This window comes from Chiloscyllium plagiosum, unplaced genomic scaffold (genome assembly GCF_037043375.1).
Source record: "Chiloscyllium plagiosum isolate Xiang-an unplaced genomic scaffold, Cpla_swu_hap1 HiC_scaffold_22, whole genome shotgun sequence".
In the NCBI taxonomy this organism is placed as follows: domain Eukaryota; kingdom Metazoa; phylum Chordata; class Chondrichthyes; order Orectolobiformes; family Hemiscylliidae; genus Chiloscyllium; species Chiloscyllium plagiosum.
The window spans coordinates 16185621-16213476 of NW_028270160.1; the positions used below are offsets into that span (position 1 = coordinate 16185621).

The 27856-nt window shown below is 43.2% G+C and overlaps 1 protein-coding gene across 1 annotated transcript in view; it reads right to left on the reverse strand.

Moving 5' to 3' along the window:
- The window catches only part of LOC122561273 (solute carrier family 2, facilitated glucose transporter member 9-like), a 253152-nt gene that overhangs the window by 87789 nt on the left and 137507 nt on the right, over positions 1–27856 (reverse strand). The window contains exon 3 of the mRNA XM_087998797.1: positions 23709–23912. Coding sequence (XP_087854923.1) covers positions 23709–23729 — 21 coding nt within the window. The 5' untranslated portion in view covers positions 23730–23912. The remainder of the gene's footprint in view (positions 1–23708; positions 23913–27856) is intronic.

The following is a 27856-nucleotide window of genomic DNA, read 5'->3' on the forward strand; positions in this document are numbered from 1 at the left end:
GACTGGAATCAAATCGACTGGTTCAGGATGGTTTATGTGTAGAATAGATGATACCCGGGAATGAGTTATTGACTAGAATTTAATCAAATCAATGAGTTCAGGGAGATTTATGTAGTGAATAACTGATACCTGGGAGTGAGTTACAGACTGGAATCTAATTGAATCAATGGAATCTGGGTGGTTTGTGTATAGAATAACTGATACCTGGGAATGAGTTACAGACTGGAATCTAATTGAGGGGTTCAGAATCTATTTGTTAGAATAATATACCAGAAAGTGAGTTGCAAACTGGAACCTGTTGAAAATTTAAGATAATTGATATATAGAAATTCTGAACTTTACCGGTGCATCACAGACAGGAAACTAATAGCGGGGTTCAGGGGTTTAATTGAAAAGGATATCTGAGGTTTGATTGCAGGAATTCGATGGATGGCTTTGTTTTACTCTATTCTACTCTAGCAGCAAAATCTGAGCTGTTGATTACTGTCTGTGGTATTGAACCTGTGATCTAGAAGATGTATTAGCTCAGTAAAGCTGACAGTGTGGATTATCTGGTCTGAAGTCCTCATGCTCCCTTGACAAAAACTGCTAATAAACACACTGCCCATCAGTCCCATCCAGGTCCTTTCATGGGTAAGCGTGTGTATTCAATGGTTCAAGATCACATTGAGTCACTGTGTGTGTGCTTGTGGGAAGCCAGTCACTGGTAAACTGGAGTATAAATTACATGGATTGAACGTAAAGAGAGGGGGCTCATTACAGTAGTGAATGCAGTAATCCTCTGAAGGATAATGAGGCTAATGAGACCATTCGCAAATTTCACCCTCCGGAACAGACCCTGCAGAGCTGGCTGTCGTTAACTCAATAAAGACAGAAACGAAACCTGCAGCAAAGTCAAAAGAAATACACCTTCTAAAGACAGACTCAGCAACAAGACGGAGGTGCAGTAAAGTCCTTTTGCTCATTGGTAGAGTTCTATGTGAAAATGCGATTTGGGGCATTCACAAACATGCCACAAGTTGTAATGGGCCATTGTTTTTTTTAACAGCTGGGCAGCACTTAGAGACATGCTGGTTCAGAGGAAAGGTTATGGAGGGGTTGAGAATCTGAGAATATGGTGTGATTAGGGACAGAGTGGGTGAGTGGGGGAGTTGGATTGTTGAGCTTATTGGAATTTTCCTGGCTTTTCAAATTATCTGACTGAAATCAATGTTATTCCTGTTGACTAACAGCCGGGCCTTGTTCAGTGAAATGTTAGAGCCTGGTGATCACAAATGTACTCTTATCCACTTCAGGTCCATGTTCCACTGAACTTACACTGAGACACTCCAACACCGGAAATTATTCCTGTTTATTTTTAAGATCTGTCCCCACTAGCCAGCATAATGTTTTTGTCATCGGAATCTACCACGATTTTATTTGTTCATGGGATGTGGGTGTCACTGGCTTAAGTCAGCATTTATTGACCATCGCTAATTGCCCAGATGGTAGTTATGAGTCAACCACGTTGATGTGGATCTGGAGTCACTGTAAACCATATCTTGTCAGAATAGCAGATTTCCTTCCCTAAAACACATTAGTGAACCAGATAGGTCTTTACAACAATTGGCAGTAGCTACATGTTTGCCATCAGACTAGTTTCTTTATTTCAGATTTTATTGAACTCAAATTTCACCATCTGCCATGGTGGGATTCGAACTCAGCTCCCCAAATCATTTTGCTAGTCTGGACATATTACCACTACGCCATCCACCCCTTTGAGATTGCATTGACTGTTGCCTGGTGGCTCACCAGCGCCCTCCTCAGGGTGATATTGTTGGGCAAGATTGGTGTCGAGGCAGCTATGGAGTGATCCTTGGAATAGCTGAAACACTGTTGGGGAACAGCCTCATGATGTTGAGGTCAGTGTATTCAATATCTCACCCGTGGATTCATCCCATACATTGGAAGAACACGATTGCAAAATTAATCAGCAATCGCTCTGGGCTCTTGTGGTAAACCAATGACCACTCATCTTCCAACACCACCCTCTTGTAAATGTTATCGCTCAGCTTGGGAGTTTTGTTAATAATAGAACAGGCTGCTCTCAAGCACCTGACTTTCAATCCACCCTACCTTCTTCCCAATCCTTTAATCGCCTCAATTCCCTCAACCTTGCTTACTCACCTTCTCATCATAAACCCAAACACCACTACCCACCATTTCTAAAACTCCCTCAAATTGACCTAACCTTCTCCCCACCACATCCTAGAATAACTGCCCGACAAGGCCACCTCCACCCCATCACTATCCAATATCTCCATCTGCAAGACCCTGGGGTATGGACAGGATTGACTGTTTCCCTTTATTAATCAGTGGATAGCACTCTCATCTCTGATGACCCTGGTGATGACAATACACATTCCTGTGGCTGTGAGTTACAGTCTCAAGCCAGACATGACAACAAAATCCAGGCTAATGCATTACTGAGGGAATGCAACACTGTCAGAGATGCTGTATTTTGAATGATGCCTTACGCTGAGGCACTCTTGAGTGCACGTAATAAGACAGTACTTCCCAAATGTTTTCCCACAGCAATCCCATTTTGAAACTGGAAAATTGTTCAGATGCCTTAGTGAAAATTAAGAGGTGGGGGTTGGGAGAGAAGATTTGAGAGAGCTTTGGTGGGGGAGGGGGGAACAGAACTCTGTGTGCAGGACAGCCATTGCCATTCCAAAACCTCAGTTTGTGACTCTGTTTTGGGTTTAGACCCCCCTGTTTGGGTAGCTCTGATGGAAAAGACCCCGTGTGAAGAAGAGCTATCAAGTTATTCCTGGTTGTGATCGATATTTATCCTTCAACCAACGCACTGGGAGTGCAGCAAACATCTGCAGCAGACTACATGACATTCAAGCCGCACTTTTAGCCCAAGCACCTTGGGTAAAATCCAGGCCAGCAACTCAGTTAATTCCTCCACTTGCTGAAGCATCTTGGACTCTTTGCTTGATGGAGATGGGATTAACACACTGCATTTGTCAGGATTGCATTCCACATACAATATTAATCTCAGTCTCATCCAAAACAGTGCCCCTGACCACGCAGCCTTCCCTCAGTGCTGCAAACACAGTCTGAACAATGTGTCTGGGTATCAGAGTGATTCCGCAATCAATAAAATATCAGTTATCAGTTCTGGTGCTGTCAAGTTGGCCACTGGTTTGGGCATTGTCAACTTGGTTTGTGCAGCCTATGGGTCCACAGCACAGACTGAGACAGTGACTCAGGAATAAGCAAACAGGTCATTGGTAGGGCTCGTATGAGAAGTGGAAATGTTACACTGGTCAGGACAAATTGGTCTGAGGCAGGATTGACTAATGTGCACAAATAGATCCCAGTTTCACCCAATATCTAACCTCACATTGTATCTGCTCTGGTAGTGCTTGATGGAGACAGTGTAGAGGAAGTTTTATTCTCTAACCCCATGCTGTACCTGCCATGGGAGTGTTTGATAGGCACAATGAAGAGAAAGAAGAAGGGCTTATCCTGAAACGTCGATTCTCCTGCTCCTCGGATGCTACCTGGCCTGCTGTTTTTTTTCAGCACAACATTTTTCAACAATGTAGAGAAAGCTTTACTCTCTATCTAACCCCTTGTTGTACCTGCCCTGGGAGTATTTGATGGCGAAAGTGTAGAGGAAGCTTTACACTTATCCAATCCCATACTGTACCTTTCCTGGGGAAGTTTGAAGAAGACAGTGTAGAAAAAGCATTAGCTGACTGAGGAGTCTGAGCATCTAATGATAACCATCTTCCCATAATACTGCAGTGCAAAGACTATAAGACATAGGAGCAAAAATTAGGCCATTCAACTCATTAAGTTTGCTCTACTATTCCATCATGACTGATCAGTTTCTCAATCCCATTCTCCCACTTTCTCCTTGTAACTTTTGACTCTCTTGATAATCAAGAACCTATCTATTTCTGTCTTAAATTTCTCAATGACTTGGCCTCCACAGCCTTCTGTGGCAATGAATTCCACAGATTCACCACTCTCTGGCTGAAGAAGTTTGTCTTCATCTCTGTTCTAAAGTATTTTCCCTTTAACCTAAAGCTTTGCCCTTGGATCCTAGTGTATCCTGCTAATGGAAACATCTTCTCCAAATCCACTCTCTCCAGGCAGTTCAGTATTCCAAAAATTTCAATTAGATTCCCCTCTCATCCTTCCAAGTTCCATCGAGTATAGACCCAGAGTCCTCAAATGTTCCTCATATGTTAAGCTTTTAATTCCTAGGGTCATTCTTGTGAACCTTCTCTAGACCTGCTCCAAGGCCATTACATCCTTCCTGAGCTATGGGGCCCAAAATTGCTCACAATACTCTAAATGTGATCTGACCAGAGTTTTATAAAGCCTCAGAAGTACATCCCTGCTTTTATATTCTAGTCATAGAGTCAAAGAGATATATAGCTTGGAAACAGACACTTCGGTTCAACTCATCCATGCCGACCAGATATCCTAAATTAATTTAGTCCCATTTGCCAGCACTTGGCCCATATCCCTCTACACCTTTCCTATTTATACACCCATCCAGATGCCTTTTAAATGTTGCAATTGTACCAGCCTCCATCACTTTCTCTAGCAGCTCATTCCATACGTGCACCACCGTCTCTTCTCAAAATAAATGCCAACATTGTATTGGCCTTCCTAACTACCGACTCAACCTGCAAAATGACCTTAAGAGACTCCTGGACTGGAACGCCCAAATCCCTTTGCATGTAAGATTTCTGAATTTTCACCCCATTTAGAAAATAGGCTATGCACTGAGTTTGTGACCAGTTAGAGTCTGCTCACATTCCAATGTGTTCTAATCCCAGGCCTGGTGCTGACACAAACTCAGAAAACAAAAAAGAGATACCACACATCTTTTCTTCACAACCCATTTCTCATCAATAGTAAACCTGTTTAATACAACCTTTGAAAGGAAATTGGATAAATAATTGGAAAAAAGTAAAACTGCAGAGCCACGAGGAAAGAGCCGGTGAGTGATACCAACTGGACAATTAAAAAATCAATGCAGGTTTGAGGGGGCAAATAGCCCACACTTACATCTACTTTCTTTTCTGTTCTTAAAAAATCATAAGACATTCTTTTGAAGAAGAGAATAGGAGATTAAGAGAATTCTCTCTGCTGTCTTGGTCAATGATTAGCTCTGAAGTAATAGCTTGGCTGGTCATTCCCACAGTTGCTGCTTGTGAGATCTTGCTGTGTGCAAATTGGCTGCTACCATTTACAATGGCAGCTACAATTCAAAGGAAAGTATGTCAATGTTTGTAATGTAGTTTGAGGCTTCCTGAGGTTTTGAAAGATCTTTACGAGAACAGAACTCCTGTTTACTTTTCCATATTGTAATCAAATTGTGTCTTCATGCTCTACCACGTTCTCTCTCAGAGCTACCCTGGGAATTCCAGATGCATCTCGGTCCCCTCTTCTTCTTTGGATCTCCATCACCACTGAGCCTAACCCTTGCCTTTTGTCCCTGATGTTTCCAAATGCAGGATAGTTCATTCATAAAAATAGAGCTCAGTTTTTCTGCCCTCACGTCTGACCTGATTGGACAACAGCTAATGAAACACATCTTTCTATTTGCTAGCTGAATGATAAGGTGGAATATCTCTTACATTGGAGTTTGAATTAAGATAATTAATCACCAATTAATGTGAGTTTCCTGACTTCCGATCAGCTGGTAAGCCAGACCACAGTGCAGAGGCTGGAGGTGGTAGTGAGGGACTGTGGTTTTAGTGGCCAGGTATTCAGTACATGAGTTTGATGTATCATTAATGTTGTTTTTAATTAAGCTATATAAGAGATTAATATCATTTAACATTAAATTGCAGCATTTTAAATATAAGCAAATTTAACTGAATTCAAATTAAACTAAAAAGGGATTTTCAGTTCAAATGTTAATTCAGGCGGTGATATGGTACTTGCAGCAATTTAACAGGGTGAGGTGTGAGTTCACACTTGGAGTTTGGCAGCATTGTGTAAGCATGGTCTGAGTTCACAGTCAGAATCCGATAGTGCACAGTGAACAGGATGTGAATTCACACTCAGAGTTCAACAGTGTGAGTTCACACTTAGTGTCTGGGACGTGGTATGAACAGGGTGTGAATTAATTGGCAGTGTCTGAGAGTGTGGGGTGACCAGGGTGTGAGTCCACACTGTGTACAACCCTGGGTGAGCTGGTTGTGACTAAGGATCATCCTTCAGCCATCCAGTTTCACTCTAAGTGCGCTAGGGGAGATTCTAAGTGCAGATCCTGAAACTGAGGGACTTGTGGAAGAATGTGAATCCGTACGTAGCAATTGAATGTCTTAGAATATTGATTTCTCAACCACGTGGAATCCCTATCCCACATCTAGAACTGTGTTGCTCATTCACAATTATATGCAAAAACCGAATGCCGAACCAAATTACTTTAAGAGACTTGAAACTTGGGGTTTGAGTGGATCATGTTGATGAGACCTTCCTTCACCTTTTCCATTTTTTTCGTTGTTCTTGCTGAATTCCTATTCCTGACCACAAGAAGCTGTGCAGGGCTAGGAATGGACTAGGTTAATCCCTTCCCGGTCGAATTACTTGCTATCCCTCTGCATAAGCTGATTAAACGAAGACTTGAATGAGATATTGAAGGTGGTTTGTACTTACAGAATCAACCGTGGCTAGAAGAGCTTTGTTCAGATCAAAGTTCTTGGCCAATTTCAAAGAATCTTGGAATGATACAACACGGAAAGAGGTTGAGGGGTTTACCCAGCTATTAGGAAAATGTGTTGTTTGAAATATTAACTTCGAATATCAATGTCTTTGTATATATCTACATCTTGAACTTACTGGAAAGACCATTTTGCAAAGCAACAGAGACTGGCTGAAGCAGGAAGGAAAGCTGCATTGGTCAAGAACTCAAGCTGCTTAGTGAAGTCACTGAATCCACCACACTTTCGGAGAGGGGTCTCATGAACAACTTTGTAAATATAATAAAGCTAAAGGTTTTTGAACACAGAGTCAGGGAGTATGAAATAACTTGCCTGAACCAAAAGCCCTTGCCCTCTGTCTCCTTCCTCTGAAACGTTTCTCATCAAAGTTCGAGAATTGAAAAAAAAACCCACTGAATGGCCTGATTACCATAAGCAGAGGGCTCCCCCAGGAAAGGTCTTCTTTGCTGCAACCTGAGAATTCCTAAAGGGAAATCTGGAATTTACCACCACTGCCTCCAGATAAAAAGAGATCAGCCAGCCTTGACCAATCCATGACAAAATTCCAGAGCCAACAGCTTGTGTGCAAGGTGTCTTCGGGTTACCAACCAATATTTGGACAATCTGTAAATAGTCAATTTTCCTGTTGCTTGGCCAAAATTGTCTTAAGATAAAACTCTGCAAACGTTTTGTATTTTTTAACTGGTTTGAAGATTGTTGTGATAAATGTATAATATTTATTAATATAATACATTAATTATAACATATTATCCATAGTTTTGGAATTTGGATTTTATTAAAAGGGGAATGTGGGTTTTGGTTGGTCCTATGAAGATCCTACGACAGGCAAGAGTAGACATTGGGCCACTTCAAACTGATGCTGGAAGCCTAGTGATGGGAGATAAGGAAATAGCAGGAGAACTTAATAAGTACTTTGCGTCAGTCTTCACAGTGGAAGACATGAGTAATATCCTAACAATTAAAGGGAGTCAGGGGGCTGAGTTGAGTATGGTTGCATTACAAAAGAGAAAGTGCTAGAAAAGCTAAAAGGTCTTAAAATTGATAAATCTCCTGGCCCCGATGGGCTACATCCTAGCGTTCTGAGGGAGGTGGCTGAGAAAATAGCGGAGGCGTTGGTTGAGATCTTTCAAAAGTCACTGGAGTCAGGGAAAGTCCCGGATGATTGGAAGATCGCTGTTGTAACCCCCTTGTTCAAGAAAGGATCAAGGCAAAAGATGGAAAATTATAGGCCAATTAGCCTAACCTCGGTTGTTGGTAAAATTCTAGAATCCATCATTAAGGATGAGGTTTCTAAATTCTTGGAAGAGCAGGGTCGGATTAGAACAAGTCAACATGGATTTAGTAAGGGGAGGTCGTGCCTGACAAACCTGTTGGCGTTCTTTGAAGAGGTGCCAAGTAGGTTAGACCGGGAAAACCCAGTGGATGTGGTCTATCTAGACTTCCAAAAGGCCTTTGATAAGGTGCCACACGGGAGGCTGCTGAGCAAGGTGAGGGCCCATGGTGTTCGAGGTGAGCTACTGGTATGGAGTGAGGATTGGCTGTCTGACAGAAGGCAGAGAGTTGGGATAAAGGGTTCTTTTTCGGAATGGCAGCCGGTGACAAGCGGCGTCCCACAGGGTTCAGTGTTGGGGCCGCAGCTGTTCACATTATATATTAATGATCTGGATGAAGGGACTGGGGGCATTCTAGCGAAGTTTGCCGATGATATAAAGTTAGGTGGACAGGCAGGTAGTACTGAGGAAGTGGGGAGGCTGCAGAAGGATCTAGACAGTTTGGAGGAGTGGTCCAGGAAATGGCTGATGGAATTCAATGTGATCAAATGTGAGGTCTTGCACTTTGGAAAAAAGAATAGAAGCATGGACTACTTTCTAAACGGTGAGAAAATTCGTAAAGCCAAAGTACAGAAGGATCTAGGAGTGCTAGTTGAGGATTCTCTAAAGGTAAACTTGCAGGTTGAGTCCGTGGTTAAGAAAGCGAATGCAATGTTGTCATTTATCTCAAGAGGGTTGGAATATAAAAGCACTGTTGTGCTACTGAGACTTTATAAAGCTCTGGTTAGGCCCCATTTGGAAGACTGTGTCCAGTTTTGGTCCTCACACCTCAGGAAGGACATACTGGCACTGGAGCGTGTCCAGCGGAGATTCACACGGATGATCCCTGGAATGGTAGGTCTAATATATGAGGAACGGCTGAGGATCCTGGGATTGTATTCATTGGAGTTTAGAAGATTAAGGGGAGATCTAATAGAAACTTACAAGATAATACATGGCTTGGGAAGGGTGGACGCTAGGAACTTGTTTCCGTTAGGCGAGGAGACTAGGACCCGTGGACACAGCCTTAGAATTAGAGGGGGTAAATTCAGAACAGAAATGCGGAGACATATCTTCAGCCAGAGAGTGGTGGGCCTGTGGAATTCATTGCTACAGATTGCAGTGGAGGCTGGGACGCTAAATGTCTTCAAGGCAGAAATTGATAAATTCTTGATGTCACAAGGAATTAAGGGCTATGGGGAGAATGCAGGTAAGTGGAGTTGAAATGCCCATCAGCCATGATTGAATGGCGGAGTGGACTCGATGGGCCGAATGGCCTTCCGCTCCTATGTCTTATGGTCTTATAATTTTTTAAAAATTCAGGCAGCCATTGGGATAGTGCTCTGAGTACATCAGTTCCAAAAAGGCATATGAATATAACCAATTGTCCAGCAGACTCCTGTAGCATTAATGAATGAAGGGCTGAATCTTCTGCTTTCCTCTAAATCCAAGTTGCACCCAGTTTTTTTGGAGGGATTTCCACCATGATGCCTTGTCTTGCCATATCTTACCAAATGTACCATTTACTCCTACCCTGTCTATGGCGCCTCTCTCATGTCCAATTCTGGTTCCATCTTATTACACAGCATTTCCAGAATAATTCATGGACAATACCCCAGAATTCATTGGCATCCCCTACATCCACGCTGTCTTTAAAAGTCCGTTATCACCTGTTCAACCACTGCCAGTCTGGAGCTGCTCTGCACAGTTCCTGACATTTGCCTAGACATGGCAGGCAGGGTGGGCAGAGAATTGATGGTTCTACTAGACGGGGTGATGAACAGGTAGGGCTTCTTACTTCCCAGGACCACTGATGGAGACAATGTCACCAGACCATGCCAACCTGGTCCAAGATTGCCATCCATTAATGCAGTCTTAGCTGTTTGCAGGAATATACAGAACTGTAGGTCAATGATCTTTGCCACTCTGCCAGTGTGACTGTCACCATCTTCTCTCTGATACGTCACACTATCTCTGCGACTATACCCCACCTCTCTCCACGTCTCAAGCTCCAATGGTGCCACTGTTACCTGCAACATTTTTTGGTACTCACACTCATCTATTAAACCATTAAGCCTCCATGCCCTCTGTGCTACCTACTTGGTCACTCAGGATAACTTCCTATCTGCATCAAAAATAATAAGTTGTGCTACCCACTGTCAACTCCCTCAATACCTGCTTCTCTCTTATTCAGGAGGAAAGTTGTCTACAATATGGCAGAAACACTCAAGATGGGTGCTGGGCTGCCAGATAATTGGCTCCTCACCCATTATGAAAGGGAGAGCATCCTGACTTATGACCAATCTGAGTGGCTGACTTGCTTCCAGACCCCTGGACCAGAGGCTGCCCTTGAGTTATTGTGCCAGGACCCTCTGACCCGAAGAGCGGTCGTTGGTTTACTGAGAACTATAGACAACCATGATAAGAATCCTGGCTTTGTGACAGCAATAAATGACAAGGCAAGACAGGAATATGATAAGCCTTGTATCTCTGGTTGAGGGGGCCAAAAAGTGCAAGAGCAATGCTGTGAATATCCAGTGCATAAAGAGCCTGGAGAAGGAGCCTGGTCCAGTTAATGAGCTGGATATTTATAGAGTCATAGAGTCATACAGCACAGAAACAAATCCTTCAGCCTAAGCTGACTAGACATCCCAATCTGACCTAGTCCCATTTGCCAGCATTTGGTCCATACTATTCGAGAACATTCCTATTCACGTACCCATCCAGATGCCGTTTAAATACTGTAATTGTACTGCAGTGTTCTAAAAGTGGCCTCACCAATGTCCAGCACAATGATGTCCCAAATCCTATAGTTAATGTTCTGGCCAATGACGGCAAGCATGCCAAATGCCTTCTTGGCACCCTGTCTACTTGTAACTCCACTTTAAGGAACTGTGCACCTGCACCCCTAGGCCTCTTTGTTCGTCAACACACCCCCGGGCCCTACTATTAAGTGTATAAGTCCTGCCCTGGTTTGACTAATCGCAATGCAACACCTCACATTTATCTGCTACTCCTTGACCCATTGGTCCATCCGATCAAGGTTCCATTGTATTCTGAGATAATCCTCTTCACTGTCCACAACACCACCTATTTAGGTGTCACCTGCAAACTTACTAACCCTGCCTTTTATATTCACATTTACTTGTTTACATAAATGATGAAAAGCAGTGAACTGAGCACCGATATCTGTGGCACACTGCTTGTCACAGGCCTCCAGTCTGAAAAACAAACCTATATCACAACCCCTGTCTCCTACCTTCAAGTCAATTTTGGATTGGCTAGCTTCCCCTGGATCCCATGACCGTTACTGTACAGTGTCCTTGCTGACATATTACAATGGCAGCTGCTAGTGCAGCCCAGGGTGCAGAATTGAAGTGCAGAAGTCTAGTGTAAATGGCTCAGAGATGTGCTAAAAGGAAAGTTAGAGACTAATACACAGCAGTTGCCAAAGTCTGTGGATGTGGATTAGGTGTAGCTAGTGCCTATGAAGTGCCCTAAGATGTTAGAGTCCGGAGGCCGACATGGAAGTCATTTGCAGTAAGCAGCAAGCTGAATTCACCAGGTGCCACTCTAGTTACTATCTTGGGATTTCTCGATATCTGGCTTGTTTCACAGATTTGCTAAGATAGAAAGCTAAATATTAATTGGGCAGTTTGTGCTGCCAACAAGGCTTTTCACATACAATAACCTCCCTTAATTGGCAACTTGCCATTGCCTGCCAAGAAACTCACCACGGGAAATGTGTTGCTGGAAAAGCGCAGCAGGTCAGGCAGCATCCAGGGAACAGGAGAATCGACGTTTCGGGCATAAGCCCTTCTTCACCTAATCCACATCCACAGACTTTGGCAACTGCTGTGTATTAGTCTCTAACTTTCCTTTTAGCACATCTCTGAGCCATTTACACTAGACTTCTGCACTTCAATTCTGCACCCTGGGCTGTACTAGCAGCTGCCATTGTAATATGTCAGCAAGGACACTGTACAGTAATGGTCATGGGATCCAGGGGAAGCTAGTCAATCCAAAATTGACTTGAAGGTAGGAGACAGGGGTTGTGATATAGGTTTGTTTTTCAGACTGGAGGCCTGAAGAAGGGCTTATGCCCGAAACGTCGATTCTCCTGTTCCCTGGATGCTGCCTGACCTGCTGCGCTTTTCCAGCAACACATTTCCAGCTCTGATCTCCAGCATCTGCAGACCTCACTTTCTCCTCAAAGAAACTCACCACACCATTCGTGAAAAGCATAAACGATGAAGTGAAATGTTCCCAATGTCAAGATTGAACTCACTGAACCTGTTGCCTGCTTCTGCCACAGATGATGGATTGAGTAAACACATCTACATAATTAGTTTAGTTTTGACTTTCGAACATAATGTTCGAAGTCTCAGCTCAGAACAACTCGGAGTTCACTTCAGAAGAGAACTTTTCTCTGAGCAGGGGAACCTAGTTTTTCGTTCAGTTCAAGGGGAAGCAGTCATCTCAGCAGAAGGTGGTTTCTAGTCTGTGAAGCTTCCGAGGCAGTAGAGTTTGGGTATAAATCTTTAAATTATTGTAACTGAAAAGATTTAAGCCATCAGAATTGTGAGAGAGTCATGGCAGCAAGCATGATAACAGTCTCAGTGGTCTAAGGGAAAGAAACTGGAAAGTTTGTTTTTTATTGAATAATAAACTTAAGGTTTTGCTGCCAAAGAACATTGGCAGCTGGTGTGAATATGTCTCAATGAATGCCCACAATGATAACCAACTGCAAAAATTACACATCTCATTGAAGAACCAGTTTTAATGCTCGGATCTGGTGTGACAAGTATTCTCATTGGCTGTGCTCCATAACACTGTGTAAGTGTTATTTTTCAAGAAGGGTTGTAGCATATTTCAATCCTTTTCTTATCAATATTTGCATCTTTACCTGTGTACATTTTATTTCCAATAAACTAACCATTTCCTTGTTACTGAAGGAACCTACTGACTTCTTAGTGACAGTGAGCGACATACAGTTTTATACTATACATGTAGTATACTTATTATATCTACATTTTTAAAAAGCTGGCAATATGACACCCTTTTTAAATTCAAACTTTGTTATAAACAGGGGAGAAGTGGGACAAGAAATTGAATTAGTTTATCCCTCCTAACATAGTCATAATCTAGATTTTCTGAAGCACTATGTTTAGTCCCACATGCTGAAGCATTCCCCACAGATGTGCAACATGTTCCTGTTCATGAATTTACCCAATTCCCTTTTGAAATTCACTCTTGAATCAGCTAGAGCTGCTTTTTCAGTTCCTCTGGCCATCAACCATCATGCCAGTAGGCACTCTCCATAACATTTAATTTATTATCTTTTTAAAGTAAGTGACTTTGCACTTGTACAGTAGTGAAGGAATGTCCAAACAATGGTTCATACATTATGTTCAGTGACCCCCAACTTCAACTGGCTCAGTGGCGGGTAACATGTTGGCCCAGTGGTTAGCACTGTTTTCTCACAGCACCAGGAATCCGGGTTTGATTCCAGTCTCGGGCAACTGCTGTGTGGACTTTGCACATTCTTCCCGTGTCTGCGTGGGTTTCGCCCGGGTGCTCTGGTTTCCTCCCATAATCCAAAGATGTGAAGGTTAGGTGGATTGGTCATGCTAAATTTCCCATAGTGTACAGGGTAGGTAGGTTAGCCGTAGGAAATGTGCGGCTACATGGTTAGGATGGGGGTGTTGCATACTCCTCATTGGGTTGGTGTGGAATTGATGGGCTGCTTCCATGTTGTAGAGATTCTATGACCTGGCTACTGCTCCAACCCTGCAGAAAGAGTTCCTCAGCTGATTCCCTCCTGCTGGAATTTACATTTCTTCTTGTCTGGTGTGAATTGTCTAGACATTGAGATTTGGCTAAGGCTGCTCTGAGCACTGTTATCTCAGTAGTTGAACCTACCAACAGAATATCCAGAACTGTGAATCAGCAGTCTGAGATTTCTGTAAATTACTGGAAGCAGTGATCTGAATGTGACAGGTGACCCCAGAGAGTCTGGATAATGAAACCATTGGACATACCTGGATTACAGTCTCTTACTGTTTGATAAATGCAGTTTAGCAAAGAAGCAATCTGACCAATGATGTTGTTCTCCCTCAGTCCACTGATAATTCTCCAATCATTATTCTGTTTGCAATACTCTCCTGGCCTCACTGTGAGTGAATCTGCTGTGAATTTCATGTCCTACGATATCAGTTCCACTTGATTGTCTGTGAAGGAGGAAAAACTGTCAAGCATGAGATCGATAGTCAGATTTCCAACTATCCAATCCAGATACATTGCACAATGATGGATTCCCCTGTCACTTTGATGGATAGGTGTAAGACAGGAAAGAATAATTTGCTCTCTGGGTTTATGTTGTTTCTTGCGTTAGGAAGGCCAAGTCTTCAATTGCATAACTGATCCCCAGTACTGCATTTGAAGTCAGTATTGGAAGGATGGATGGAGGCATCTGCTTTGAGTTATACTTGACTCTGTTCTCCTCAAATCACTTGATGAATAAAAGACTACTCCTTTGGGTCTGTCCAAGGTTTTTTTCCCCCTGTCTATTGCAGCTCTGAATGAGACTTTCAGATGATCTTTATATCTGAGTTTGGAACATCCTGTGATTCAACCTCCTGGGCACAGCTGCATGTTGAGCACTGGTATCCAGGAATCTTCCATTTGAACCATCCTCCCAGTGTCGCTGTGTATTAGAACATAGAAAATGGAACATTACAGCACAGTACAGGCCCTTCGGCCCTCAGTGTTGCACAGACCTTTGGAACCAATCTGAAGCCCATCTAAACTACACTATTCCATTTTCAACCATATGTTTATCCAATGACCATTTAAATGCCCTTAAAGTTGGAAGTCTACTACTGTTGCAGGCAGGGCGTTCCACGTCCCTACTACTCTCTGAGTAAAGAACCTACCTTAAGTCCCTTAGCCTTTCCTTGTAATACCTTCCCTCCATACCAGGCAACATCCTAGTAAATCTCCTCTGAGCCCTTTTCAAATCCTTCCTACAATGCAGTGACCAGAATTGCACGCAATACTCCAAGTGCGGCTGCAAGAGAGTTTTGTACAGCTGCAACATGACCTCATGACTCCGAAACTCAATCCCTTTACCAATAAGAAGACACACAATATCCTTCTTAACAACTCTATCAACCTGGGTGGCAACTTTCAGGGATCCATGTGCATGGACATTAAGTTGTCTGCTCATCTACACCACCAAGAATCTTACCATTAGCCCAGTATTCTGCATTCCTGTTGCTCCTTTCAAAGTGAATCACCTCACACTTTTTTGCATTAAACTCCATTTGCCACCTCTCAGACCAGCTCTGCAGCTGGTCCCTATGTCCCTCTGTAACCTGCAACATCCTTCCGCACTATCGAAAACTCCACTGACCTTAGTATCTTCTGCAAATTTACTAACCTATCCTTCCATGCCCTCATCCAGGTCATTTATAAAAATGACAAACAGCAGTGGCCCCAAAACAGATCCTTGCAGTATACCACTGGTAACTGAACTCCAGGATGAACATTTCCCATCAACCACCACCCTTTGTCTTCTTTCAGCTAGCCAATTTCTGATTCAAGCCGCTAAATTACCCTCAATCCCATGACTTTGTATTTTGTGCAATAGCTTACTGTGGGGAACCTTATCAAACGCTTTACTGAAATCCATACAAACCACATCACCTGCTTTACCCTCATCTACCTATTTGGTCACCTTGTCAAAGAACTCAATAAGGTTTGTGAGGCACGACCTACCCTTCACAAAACCGTGTTGACTATCCCCAATCAACTTATTCCTCTCTAGATGATTATGAATTCTCTCTCTTATAACCTTTTCCAACACTTTACCCACAACCAAAGTAATGCTCACCCGTCTATAATTCCCAGGATTGTCTCTACTCCCCTCCTTGAACAAGGGGGCAACATTTGCTATCCTCCAGTCTTCTGGCACTAGACAATGATAACGTAAAGATCAAAACCAAGGGCTCTGCAATTTCCTCCCTGGCTTCCCAAAGAATCCTAGGATGAATCCCATCTGGCTCAGTGGACTTATCTATTTTCACACTTTCCAGAATTGTTAACATCCCGTCCTTGTGAACCTCAAACCCATTTAGTCGAGTGGCCTGTATCTCAGTATTCTCCTCTATAACATTGTCTTTTTCCAGTGTGAATACTGATGAAAAATATTCATTTAGCACTTCTCCTATCTCCTTGGACTCCATGCACAACTTCCCACTACTGTCCTTGATTGGCCCTAATCTTTTTCTAGTCATTATTTTATTCCTGAAATACCTCTAGAAAGCTTTAGGGTTTTCCTTGATCCTATCTGCCAACAACTTCTCATGTCCCCTCTTGGCTCTTCTTAGCTCTCTCTTTAGGTCTTTCCTGGCTAACTTGTAACTCTCAAATGCCCTAACTAAGCCTTCACATCTCATCCTAACATAAGTCTTTTTCTTCCTCTTGATAAAAGATTCAACTTTTTTAGTAAACCGTGGCTCCCTCGCTCAACCACTTCCTCCCTGCCTGATAGGTACATACTTATCAAGGACACGCTGTAGCTGTTCCTTGAATAAGCTCCACATTTCAATTGTGCAAGCTAGTTCTTGATGCCAGCAATGTGGTGCTTCACATGAACCTGGGTCCTACTGCCTGATGTTGCAAACAGATCTCTGTCAGTGAAGACACTGTCAAAAACCACTGTCAGACTTTGAACGTTGATCAAAGCCAAATTCCTTATTCTTGCTCCACGAGCAAGGCTGCCAAAAGATGAGCTGGATTTTGGCAAGTAATAATTGATTTTCTCCTATGCACCATCGTGTTATTGGAGAGGACAGCAGGAACACAAAATAATTTCCAAGTGATCTGATTTTTCATTTGTGATGTTGACTGGGATAAACACGGGCCAGTGCACTAGGAATACCCCTGCCTTTTCTTCTTCCAAATCATACATTAATACCTAATGTGTCCATCTGAGGGGACAGACAGAGCGTCACTTCAATGACTCACTTGAAAGTTGGCACCTCCAACAGTGCAGTTCTTCCCTACTACCGCATGGAAACGTCAGCCTAGATTTTGTGCTGAAGGCTCTGGTGTATTTTTCAGAAGTTTAATTCAAGAAATTGCCTGCACTGTGCCCAGATGCTGAGAAGACATTAAGTGTAACAAGGTACAAGATACATTACGGGTAAACATTATTGAGTTGCCATAGTCAGCATGACCTTCCTTTATGTCTGGTATAATATCCATGTAGAGGACGTTCAGAGGGCTGCCATTATCTGAAGGCTTTAGCTGAAGCAAATATTGACACTTGAAAGAGATATCATCATTGGGGTATAAATATGGACATAAGTTAAGGATAGCCGATTTAGTCATTTCACTTCTCCTTTGAAATCTGAAATATTTACTGACACCACTGCCTTAATCAATGCATGATTTGGAGATGCCAGTGTTGGACTGGGGTGTACAAAGTTACAAATCACACACCACCAGGTTATAGTCCAACAGGTTTAATTGGAAGCACTAGCTTTCGGAGCACCGCTCCTTCATCAGGTGGTTGTGATGAACCACCTGATGAAGGAGCGGTGCTCCGAAAGCTAGTGCTTCCAATTAAACCTGTTGGACTATAACCCGGTGTTGTGTGATTTGTAACTTTAACCAATGCATTGATGGCAGCGTGGGAAACAACAAAGAAGAATATTTTATGGCAAACAAAACTCACTTACTCAACAAATAGCAAAGCAAACAAGACCTAATTACAGAGTCTGTTTTAAAAGGAAGTGTCTCAATGAACTACAGCAAACAGACTGGGCATTTATAAGAGGATCATCATCTTTTCTAGGCCAATTAGGGACAAAAATGCCAGCATAGCTAGCAATGCCCATAAGCTGAGAGTAAATACAAGAATAAAAGTGTCCGTGATTGACGGGAGGATTACCAAAATCATCTGCACTCTTGTCAATTCTTGTGGTGTCACTACTTGAAGCTCTTATTTTGCTCACTTTGGTACAGATTTTCCTAAAGATATTGTCCAGTGGTTGTCACTGTTCATATAATTCACTCTTGGTTCAAATGTTTCTTTAGGCTAATATTTTACCATCTTAAATGTAGGCATCTGCTCTCTATAAATATTGACACACACTTAGGGGGCCTCCTTCAAATACTGACACACTCACAATGACCCACAGCAAATACTGAAAAGTGCACAAGGATGCTCTGTAAATACTTAGAAGTTCACAGATCCTCTCCTGTAAACACTGACACAATCACAGTAAGCCCTCATAAATATTGACACATCAACAGCAGGCCTCCTTTCAATACTGTCACACGTACAAGGATGCCTTGCAAATACTGATATACTCATGGGACTCCCTATAAACACTGACATATTCTTTGGGACTCTCTGTAAACACTGAACCACTACCAGGAACCCCTGCAAATACTGACACACTCCAGGGATCTCCCAGTAATTACTTAAACACACTTAGGGACTCCCTGTAAATATTGACCTACTACTGGGGATACTCTTTATGAATGCTGACACACTGTTCAGATTCAATGGGAAATATGAGCTTATGCACATTGCCAGGAAGAGTAGAGGAGCTGAATATTATTTAAATAGAGAAAGACTGAATAAAGTTGCAGCTCGGAGGGGTTTGGGAGTCCTTGTGCGTGAATCACAAAATGTTTGCAAACAAGCTCAGCACGTAATGTGAAAGAGAAATGGCAAGTCGGTCTTTATTTTAATGGGAATGAAGTATAAAAATAGGGAAATCCTGCAAAAGCTATGCAAGGCAAAACTAAGACCACAGCTGGAATGCTGTGAACAGTTTTGGGCCACTTATCTAAGAAAAGATATACTAGCACTGGAGGCTAAGCAGAGAAGGTTCACTCGGTTGATCATGGATATGGAGAGATTTTCTTATAAGGAGAAGTTGAATAGATTGGGCTTGTGCTTGCGCTTATTGGAGTTAAGTAGAATGAGTTATTGAAACATATAAGACTCGTAAAGGGTTCGAGAGGATAAATGAGGAGAGATTGTTTGCCGTGTGGAAGAGTTTAGAATCAGTGGGACTGCCTGCTTAAAATAAAGATGAGGAGGATTTTTTTCTCCGAGAAGTTTGTGTAGAATTCTTTATCATAGAGCTTTGTTAAGGGTGGGTCATTAAGTGTATTCAAAGCTGAGGCAGACATACGTTTAGTTAGTATGGGGAATCAAGGGTTATGGGCCCAAGGTATGAAAGCAACGTTGCAGATAATCAGATCAGCAATATTTCATTGAATGGAGTAGTAGACCCAATGGGCTGAATTGCCTACCTCTGTTCCTACAGTTTTTTTAGATTAGATTCCCTACAGTATGGAATCAGGCCCTTCGGCCCAACAAGTCCACACCGACCCTCTGAAGAGCAACCCACCCAGACACGTTCCCCTGACTAATGCACCTCACACTACGGGCAATTTAGCATGGCCACTTCACCTGACCTGCACATCTAATGGTCTTCTGGTGTTAACCTTCAGGTGCTTGAAGGAGAATAATTAAATTTTGTCCAGTCTCTGCATGTAACTGAGGTCCTTCATCTTAGTAACGTTTTGGTACATTTCCTCTGCTCCTCTTGGATGTCATGACATCCTTTAATAAACTGTGAACAGATTTAAAGGTGATATTCCATTTGAGGCCTAACCAGTGCTTTGTTAAGACTAGGATAAACTGAGGACTGCAGATGCTGGAGATCAGGGTCAAAAGGTATGGCACTGGAAAAGCGCAACAGACCAGGCAGCATCCGAGGAGCAGGAGAGTTGGCATTTCTGTTGAAGGGCTTATGTCCGAAACGTTGATTCTCCTGCTCCTCGGATGCTGCCTGACCTGCTGTGCTTCTCCAGTGCCACACTTTTTGACAGTGCTTTACAAAGGTTTAGCATAATTTCCTTACTTTTGTACTCCATGTGTCTATTCATGCCCACGATCCCATGTGCTTATTAGAACTTTCTAACATTTAGTATAGAAAGAAAATCACAGTCTCAAGCCCTTCAAGGTGTGAAAATCATTTGAAGTGAGAATGAGAGAGTCATGCCTGAAAGAGATGGGAGTGGGAGGGAATTCAAGCAAGTTCGTGACCATGAGAGAACAGGAGACATAGAGTGAGAGTGGAAGAGTGTGCATGAGATAGAGAGAGAGCAAGTTAGACAGGGAGAAAGAAAATAAAAATAAAGAAAGAGAGAGAATTTCCATCCAATTGATTTGAGCTGTATTAGAGTTTATTTCCCATTCATGAAGGACATTTTTCAAACATGTCATCCAATGTCTCTCCTTTATGCTAAAGTACCTAACTTTTTAGAAATTATAATAAGCTATAAACTCCATACAATTCTTGCCAAAGAACAGGAATAAACCACAAAAGAAGCCTGTTAGAGATCTAGTGCTTTTAGCTAGGTTATCATCTATTCGCATTACAGAGGACCCACACAAGAGACTAAGTGAATAACTGAAGCATTTACAAGACTTTACAGAACCCGTGATATTTTATAAATTCATTAGATTCTGATGGTTAAATCACATTTCAGGAATTGGAGAGCTAAAAATGAATAGATATTTTGTGAACGCAGTCATAAACCTTACAAACATCCTTTCCAAGTTAGAAAAAGCTCTTGACTGTCATGTGACTGCTTCATCAAACAGAGATGCATTGTGAACAGAATGGAGGCAGTGTCTTCAGCCTCCTGCCACTATAGACCCATTGCAGGGTCAGTTCAGTTACTGTGTTCAGATGTAGACCTGCATTGAGTGTGACAGGATAGGGAGACACACATCAGGAAGACCCATCAGCCACAAGCACTCAAGCAGAATTTACATTTGGATTCAGAGACAAAATTCCAGGGAACTCATCAGCCCAGCTTCCAAAAGTAGGGAGACTGCTGAAGGAAGACCTGGCATAACACACATAGTATAGTGCAATTGCTCCTAATAATTACAGAAAATATTGAAGAAACTCAGCATCTGCAGAGAGAAAAACAAAGTTGGCATTTCGAGCCCAAACTAAGTTCTGAAAAGTCATCTTGGATTTGAAACATCAACATTGTCTCTTTAACCACAGTTGCTGCCAGACCTGCTCTGCAGCACTTTCTGTTTTTATTTCAGATCCATAGCATCTGCATCATTTCTCTTATTTCCCCAGATAATTTTCTGTCTGAATCCACTGATTGACTTTATGGGCGACACGGTGGGTCAGTGGTTAGCACTGCTGCCTCACAGAGCCAAGGACCTGGGTCCGATTCCAGTCTCGGGGCGACTGTCTGTGTGGAGGTTGCACATTCTCCCCTTGTCTGCGTGGGTTTCCTCTGGGTGCTCCGGTTCCTTGCACAACCAAAGATGTGCAGGTCAGGTGAATTGGCCATGCTAAATTGCCCATAGTGTAATGTGCCAGGGGTAAATATGGGGTAGGGGAATGGGTCTCGGTGGTTACTCATCGGAGGGTCGATCTGGACTTGTTAGACCAAAGGGTCTGTTTGCATACTGTACTGTAGGGACTCTAATCTCTAATTCCACCAGTAACCCCAGTCCTCAGACCCAACATCAAGCCCCAGCCATTAGATCCCACCGGTGTAGCACGGTGGCTCAGAGGTTAGCAGTGCTGCCTCACAGCACCAGGAACCCGGGTTCGATTCCAGCCTCGGGTGACTGTCTGTGTGGAGTTGCACATTCTCCCCGTGTCTGCGTGGGTTTCCTCTGGGTGCTCCGGTTTCCTCCCACAATCCAAAGATGTGTTGATGAATTGGCCATGCTAAATTGCCCATAGTGTTAAGAGATGTGTAGGTTTGGTGCATTAGTCAGGGGTAAATGTAGAGTAATAGGTTCAGGGAATGGGTCTAGGTGGGTTACTCTTCAGAGGGTCGGTGTGGACTTGTTGGGCTGAAGGGCCTGTTTTCACACTGTAGGGATTCTATGCAATATGAACCAAGCGCCATGGGATGAATGTCGGTCACCTATCTGGTGTTAATATGATACCAGCCATCTTACTGGGAGTGACTCTGGCTCTGTTTCAAGATATTCCCACAGTAATATCTCCAATTATGTATCAGTATAAGAACATCCATTTTAAGTTCTGATAGCATGACCCAGTCTATAAAACAGCTCACACTTTGCACCAGGGCATGACAATATAGCGTTTGCACAACACCACAACACAAACTGACTTCAACAATGAGGAAACAAAATAATAGAATGAGTGGGTCATACAATTTGGGGAGTGTTCTGAGAATGAGTAACAGGGAGAGGTAATGGCAGAGTAAGAAAGAGTCAGAGAGTGAGACAGAGACATGGAAAGACAGACAGATTGATTAAGAAAGAGTGTGAGAAGTGTGCTCTATTCATGCTATACCTGCTCTGGGGGAGTGTTTGATGGGGACAGTGTAGAGGGGGCTTTACTCCGTGTCTGACACTGTGCTGTACCTGTCTTAAGAAGTAAAGGATTGCAGATGTCTTGGGGGGGATTTTGAGCTGATGAAGCTTCTGGGTTTGTTGGAAGAGAGGCCATGGAGGGATTTTAAAATTAAGGCATTTCCAAACCTTGAGCTGATGTAGGTCTGTGAGCACAAAGGTGATGGGTGAATGTGACTTGGTCTGAGTTAGAATGCACCAACGGACTGAGACGAGTTCAAGTTTATCGACAGTGAACCAGCCAAGAGTTTATTGGAACAGTGGGTCTAGAGATAATAAGAAAACAGATAATTGAGGTGGAAATATTCAGTGTTACAGAGGTAGAAAAACGTCATCTTAGTGATGGTGTGATCACAAGGATAGAATCTTATCTACATATACCTGAAGACTGTCTTGTTCCCGCTCAGTCCGTTGCCAGGCAAAAGAGTGGAGTTGGTGACATTGGAACAGTTTGGGATAGGGACCAAAAACAATGGCTTTGGTCTCCCCAATATTTGGATGGCAGAGATTTCCTGCTCATGTAGTGCTGAAGGCTGGACAAGCAGAGTGACAGATGGAGATAGTGGGATGTCGAGAGAGAGGTAATGCTGGAGTAGAATTGGATGTCACTAGCATACATTTGGAGGGGAAAAGGGACTGATACAATGGGAGCTCTCGGATCTATGGTTCTCCCCTAATTACTCACCAGTATGTGCCTATCCACAGCCCATGGCTCTCTAAGGGCCTCTAATGGTGGCAAGCTGGTATTTCAGCAACACCAGATCCCAATTATGTAGCAACTATAATGTTGTAAAATGTCCCAAGCTCCTTCACAGGAAAATAAGCAGGGAAATTTGACACAGAGACACATTTGGAGATATTATTAAAGCAGCTTAAAGGAGGAACAAGAGAGGAAGAGGGGAGAGGTTTATGGAGGGAATTCCAGAACCTAACATTCAGGCAATGAAGAAACAACTGGTTATGGTGAGGCAATTAAAATTAGGAATGACCAAGGGAAAATAAATGGAGAGGCACTGAAATCTGTGAGAGTTATAAGAATTGAGGAAATTTTAGACATAGAGAGTACTACAAGAAAGGACTTGAACATAAGGATTGAACATAAGGATTGAATGAGATAGTTTAAAGGCCAAATAGCATGAAAATTTCAAAGTCTTAAATTTGAGGAATAATAGTTCCTTGACAAATACAAAACACACCTACCTGGCAGAGCAGTGGCAACATCTCTTTGCAGTACTGGTGTCAGGTAGCAGCTACTGTGTCCATGCCAGTGATGACACTTCTGGAGATCAGAGTAAATTCCATTTGTTCAGACTCAGGCTACTGCTTGAAATACTTCTTGCACACCTTTTTCTTCTAAGTTGACAGCTTCCTGTGCTTGGGAATGGTCCAGTTGGATAGTCCTGTCTGACAGAAAGTTGTAACATAGACATTCACAGAAGAATTACACAAACCCAGGAATTCAAGATGCCACTGAGTCACAGGGTTTGAGCTGGTTCATACTTTCAATGTCAGGAGTCACATGACACCAGGTTATAGTCCAACAGGTTCATTTGAAATCACAAGCTTTCGGAGCGTAGCCCCTTTGTCAGTTGAAAGAAAAGCACACAGACACAGAATTTAGAAGCAGAGAGATCAATAGGCAGAGAGATAAAAAAAATCACACAAATGGTGTCAGTGGAGTGTCAATAGGCTGAATAATAAGTCTCTGCAGGTGATCAAAAGTGTCAGATGGTGTGAGTAAAGTGTCAACAGCTGAATAGTAGATGGAAGGATGACCTATAATTGGATTAATTGCAGCAGAGAGATAATTACAAAATATTAAAAATAAGGTGGTGGTGGAGACAAACCAAACAGCTGGAATAACATGCCAGGTAAAGGAGTTACATGATGAGGTCTAACCAAAGTACCAAGTAATCCAAAACTGTACAGACTAATTAAGGTAGACAGATCGTAACGAGTTTCTGGATCAGTGGTGCTGGAAGAGCAAAGCAATTCAGGCAGCATCCGAGGATCGTAACGAGTTATCAAGGTGATAGTGTCAAAACAGAACAGGAAGGAAGATCTTACAGATACAGAACAGTGTGGTGAGATTATATTTAGCGTGTTATGAACCCAAGATTAGAGTTGAGGCCATCTTCAAGGGTACGGAACTTGGCTATCAGTTTCTGCTCGGTGATTTTGCATTGTTGTTGCGTATCTTGAAGGCTGCCTTGGAAGACGCTTACCCAAAGATCGGAGGTTGAATGCCCTTGACTGCTGAAATGATCCCTGACTAGGGGGGAACATTCCTGTTTGGTGATTGTTGTACGGTGTCCATTCATCTGTTGCTGTAGCATTTGAATGGTCTTGCCAAATACCATGCCTTAGGACATCCTTGCCTGCAGTGTATGAGGTAGATAACATTAGCCAAATCACATGGGTATTTGCCATGTATGTGGTGGGTGGTGTTCCCACATGTGATGGTAGTATCCATGTTGATGATCTGGCATGTCTTGCAGAGATTGCCATGGCAGGGTTGTGTGGTATTGTGGTCAATGCTGTCCTGAAAGCTGGATAGTTTACTGCAAACAATAGTCTGTTTAAGGTTTGGTGGTTGTTTCAAGGCTCTCAGTCTTGATGCTAAATGCTCTATTTTGACTTGGGGGTGGGGGGGGGGGGCAGATTTCTAGACTGTTGCCACCCTTTGAATGAAAAAGTACTTTCTGATTTCACTCCCAAACAATCTAGCTCTAATTTAAATTTCCTCATTCAGACTTCAACCCTCAATCCTCTACTTGGAATAAATCATTTCATTTTGTGTGATATTACTCCATAATATCACTTTATCATTTTAAGTACCTCAAACAAGTTTCAAAATTCTAAACTTAACCAGAGGAAGTCATTGATCTGGAGTGATGTAATTAGGTTTATTATTCCTGACGGAGTTGAAGAAATTATCTGAGGTCCTTCCGATCACTGTCAAAAAAACTCCCTTTAGGACAGCATAGACATCAGTTGAGAACAGACTGTGATGACTCTGATGTCAAATAGCCTTTGCAAGTTCACTGTCTAGGATAATGCATAACTTAAAGTTGTTGGGAAAGCTAACAAAACGCTTCTTGTACCCTTGAGATGCCCCATGGTCACTTAAAGTGCTATAAAAATGCACGTATTCCTTAGAGCCTGGACCAGACTGTGTCCCCTGGTTCTAGACTGTCCAACCAGAGACAACATCCTTCCTGCAACTAGTCTGTTCAACCCTGTCAGAATTTCATATGTTTCAATCAGATCTCCTCTCATTCATTCTAGTGAATACAGGTTCAGTCAAACCAATCTGTCCTCATAGAACAGTCCTGACATCTCCAGCATTAGGAGAAAGTGAGGACTGCAGATGCTGGAGACCAGAGTTGAAAATTGTGGTGCTGGAAAAACACAGCAGGCCAGGCAGCATCCGAGGAGCAGGAGAATCGACGTTTCGGGCATAAGCCCTTCTTCAGGAATGAGGCTGGTGTGCCAAGTGGGCTGAGATAAAAGGTAGGGGGGAGGGAATTTGGGGGAGGGGCACTGGGAATACGATAGGTGGAAGGAGGTGAGGGTGAGGGTGATAGGCCGGAGAGGGGGTGGGGGCGGAGAGGTCGGGAAGAAGATTGCAGGTCAAGAGGGTGGTGCTGAATCCAGGGGTTGGGACTGAGATAAGGTGGGGAGAGGGGAAATGAGGAAGCTGGAGAAATCTACATTCATCCCGTGTGGTTGGAGGGTTCATAGGCGGAAGATAAGGTGCTCTTCCTCCAGGTGTCGTGTGGTCAGGGTCTGGCGATGGAGGAGGCCAAGGACCTGCATGTCCTTGGCGGAGTGGGAGGGTGAGTTAAAGTGTTCAGCCACGGGGCGGTTGGTTAGGTTGGTTCGGGTGTCCCAGAGGTGTTCCCTGAAACGTTCCACAAGTAGGCAGCCTGTCTCCCCAATGTAGAGGAGGCCACATCGGGTGCAACGGATACAGTAAATCCCCAGTGTAGAGGAGATCCAATGTGGTCTCCTCTACATTTGGGAGACAGGCTGCCTACTTGCAGAACGTTTCAGGGAACACCTCTGGGACACCTGCACCAACCAACCCAACCACCCCGTGGTTGAACACTTTAACTCCCCCTCCCACTCCGCCAAGGACATGCAGGTCCTTGGCCTCCTCCATCGCCAGACTCTGACCACACGACGCCTGGAGGAAGAGCGCCTCATCTTCCGCCTAGGAACCCTCCAACCACATGGGATGAAAGGTAGATTTCTCCAGCTTCCTCATTTCCCCTCTCCCCACCTTATCTCAGTCCCAACGCCCGGATTCAGCACCACCCTCTTGACCTGCAATCTTCTTCCCGACCTCTCCGCCCCCACCCCCTCTCCGGCCTATCACCCTCACCCTCACCTCCTTCCACCTATCGTATTCCCAGTGCCCCTCCCCCAAATTCCCTCACCCCCTACCTTTTATCTCAGCCCACTTGGCACACCAGCCTCATTCCTGAAGAAGGGCTTATGCCCGAAACGTCGATTCTCCTGCTCCTCGGATGCTGCCTGGCCTGCTGTGTTTTTCCAGCACCACAATTTCCATCTCCAGCATTAGCCCAATCAAACCCCGCTTTACTCCCTCAATGGTAAGTGTATCCTTTCTTTGGTAGAGAGACCAAAACTGCATGCAATACTCCAGTTGTGGTCTCAGCCCATCAGCTACCGCTCAGAAAAATACCTATTTATTCCCATTCTCTGTCTCCTGTCTATCAACCAATTCTTGGTCCATGCCAATACATTACTTCCATTCCATGTCCTTCTACCTTGCTCATGAATTTCTTGTAAGAGACCTTATTAAAAGCCTTCTGAAAACCCAAATACACCATATCCACTGGTTCTCCCTTATCTACTCTATCAGTTACATCTTCAAAACACTCTACTATATTTATCCAACTGATTTGCTTCTCATAAACCCATGTTGGCTTTGGCAATCCTGTTAATGCTTTCCAAATGTTCTGTTATCACCTTTTTTTATAATTGACTGTGGCATTTCCCCCTCTACTGTTGTTAGGCTAATTTCTCTGTAATCCTCTGGGTTTTTTTCCTTCCCTTTTTAAATAGTGAGGTTACATTGATCACCTTGCAAATCTGTAGAATTACAGAAAATGATGACTGATGCATCCAATATTTCCCACACCATTTCCTTCAGTGCTCTAGGATGTGGATTATCAGGCCCCATTTAGTTCCCCCATACCATTTTTAAAAATAATACTAATTTCTTTCAATTTCTCACCAGATCCTGGTTCCCTATCATTTTTAGGATGTTATTTGAGCCCTCTTTTGAGAAGTTAGAATTACAGTATGTGTTCCATTCC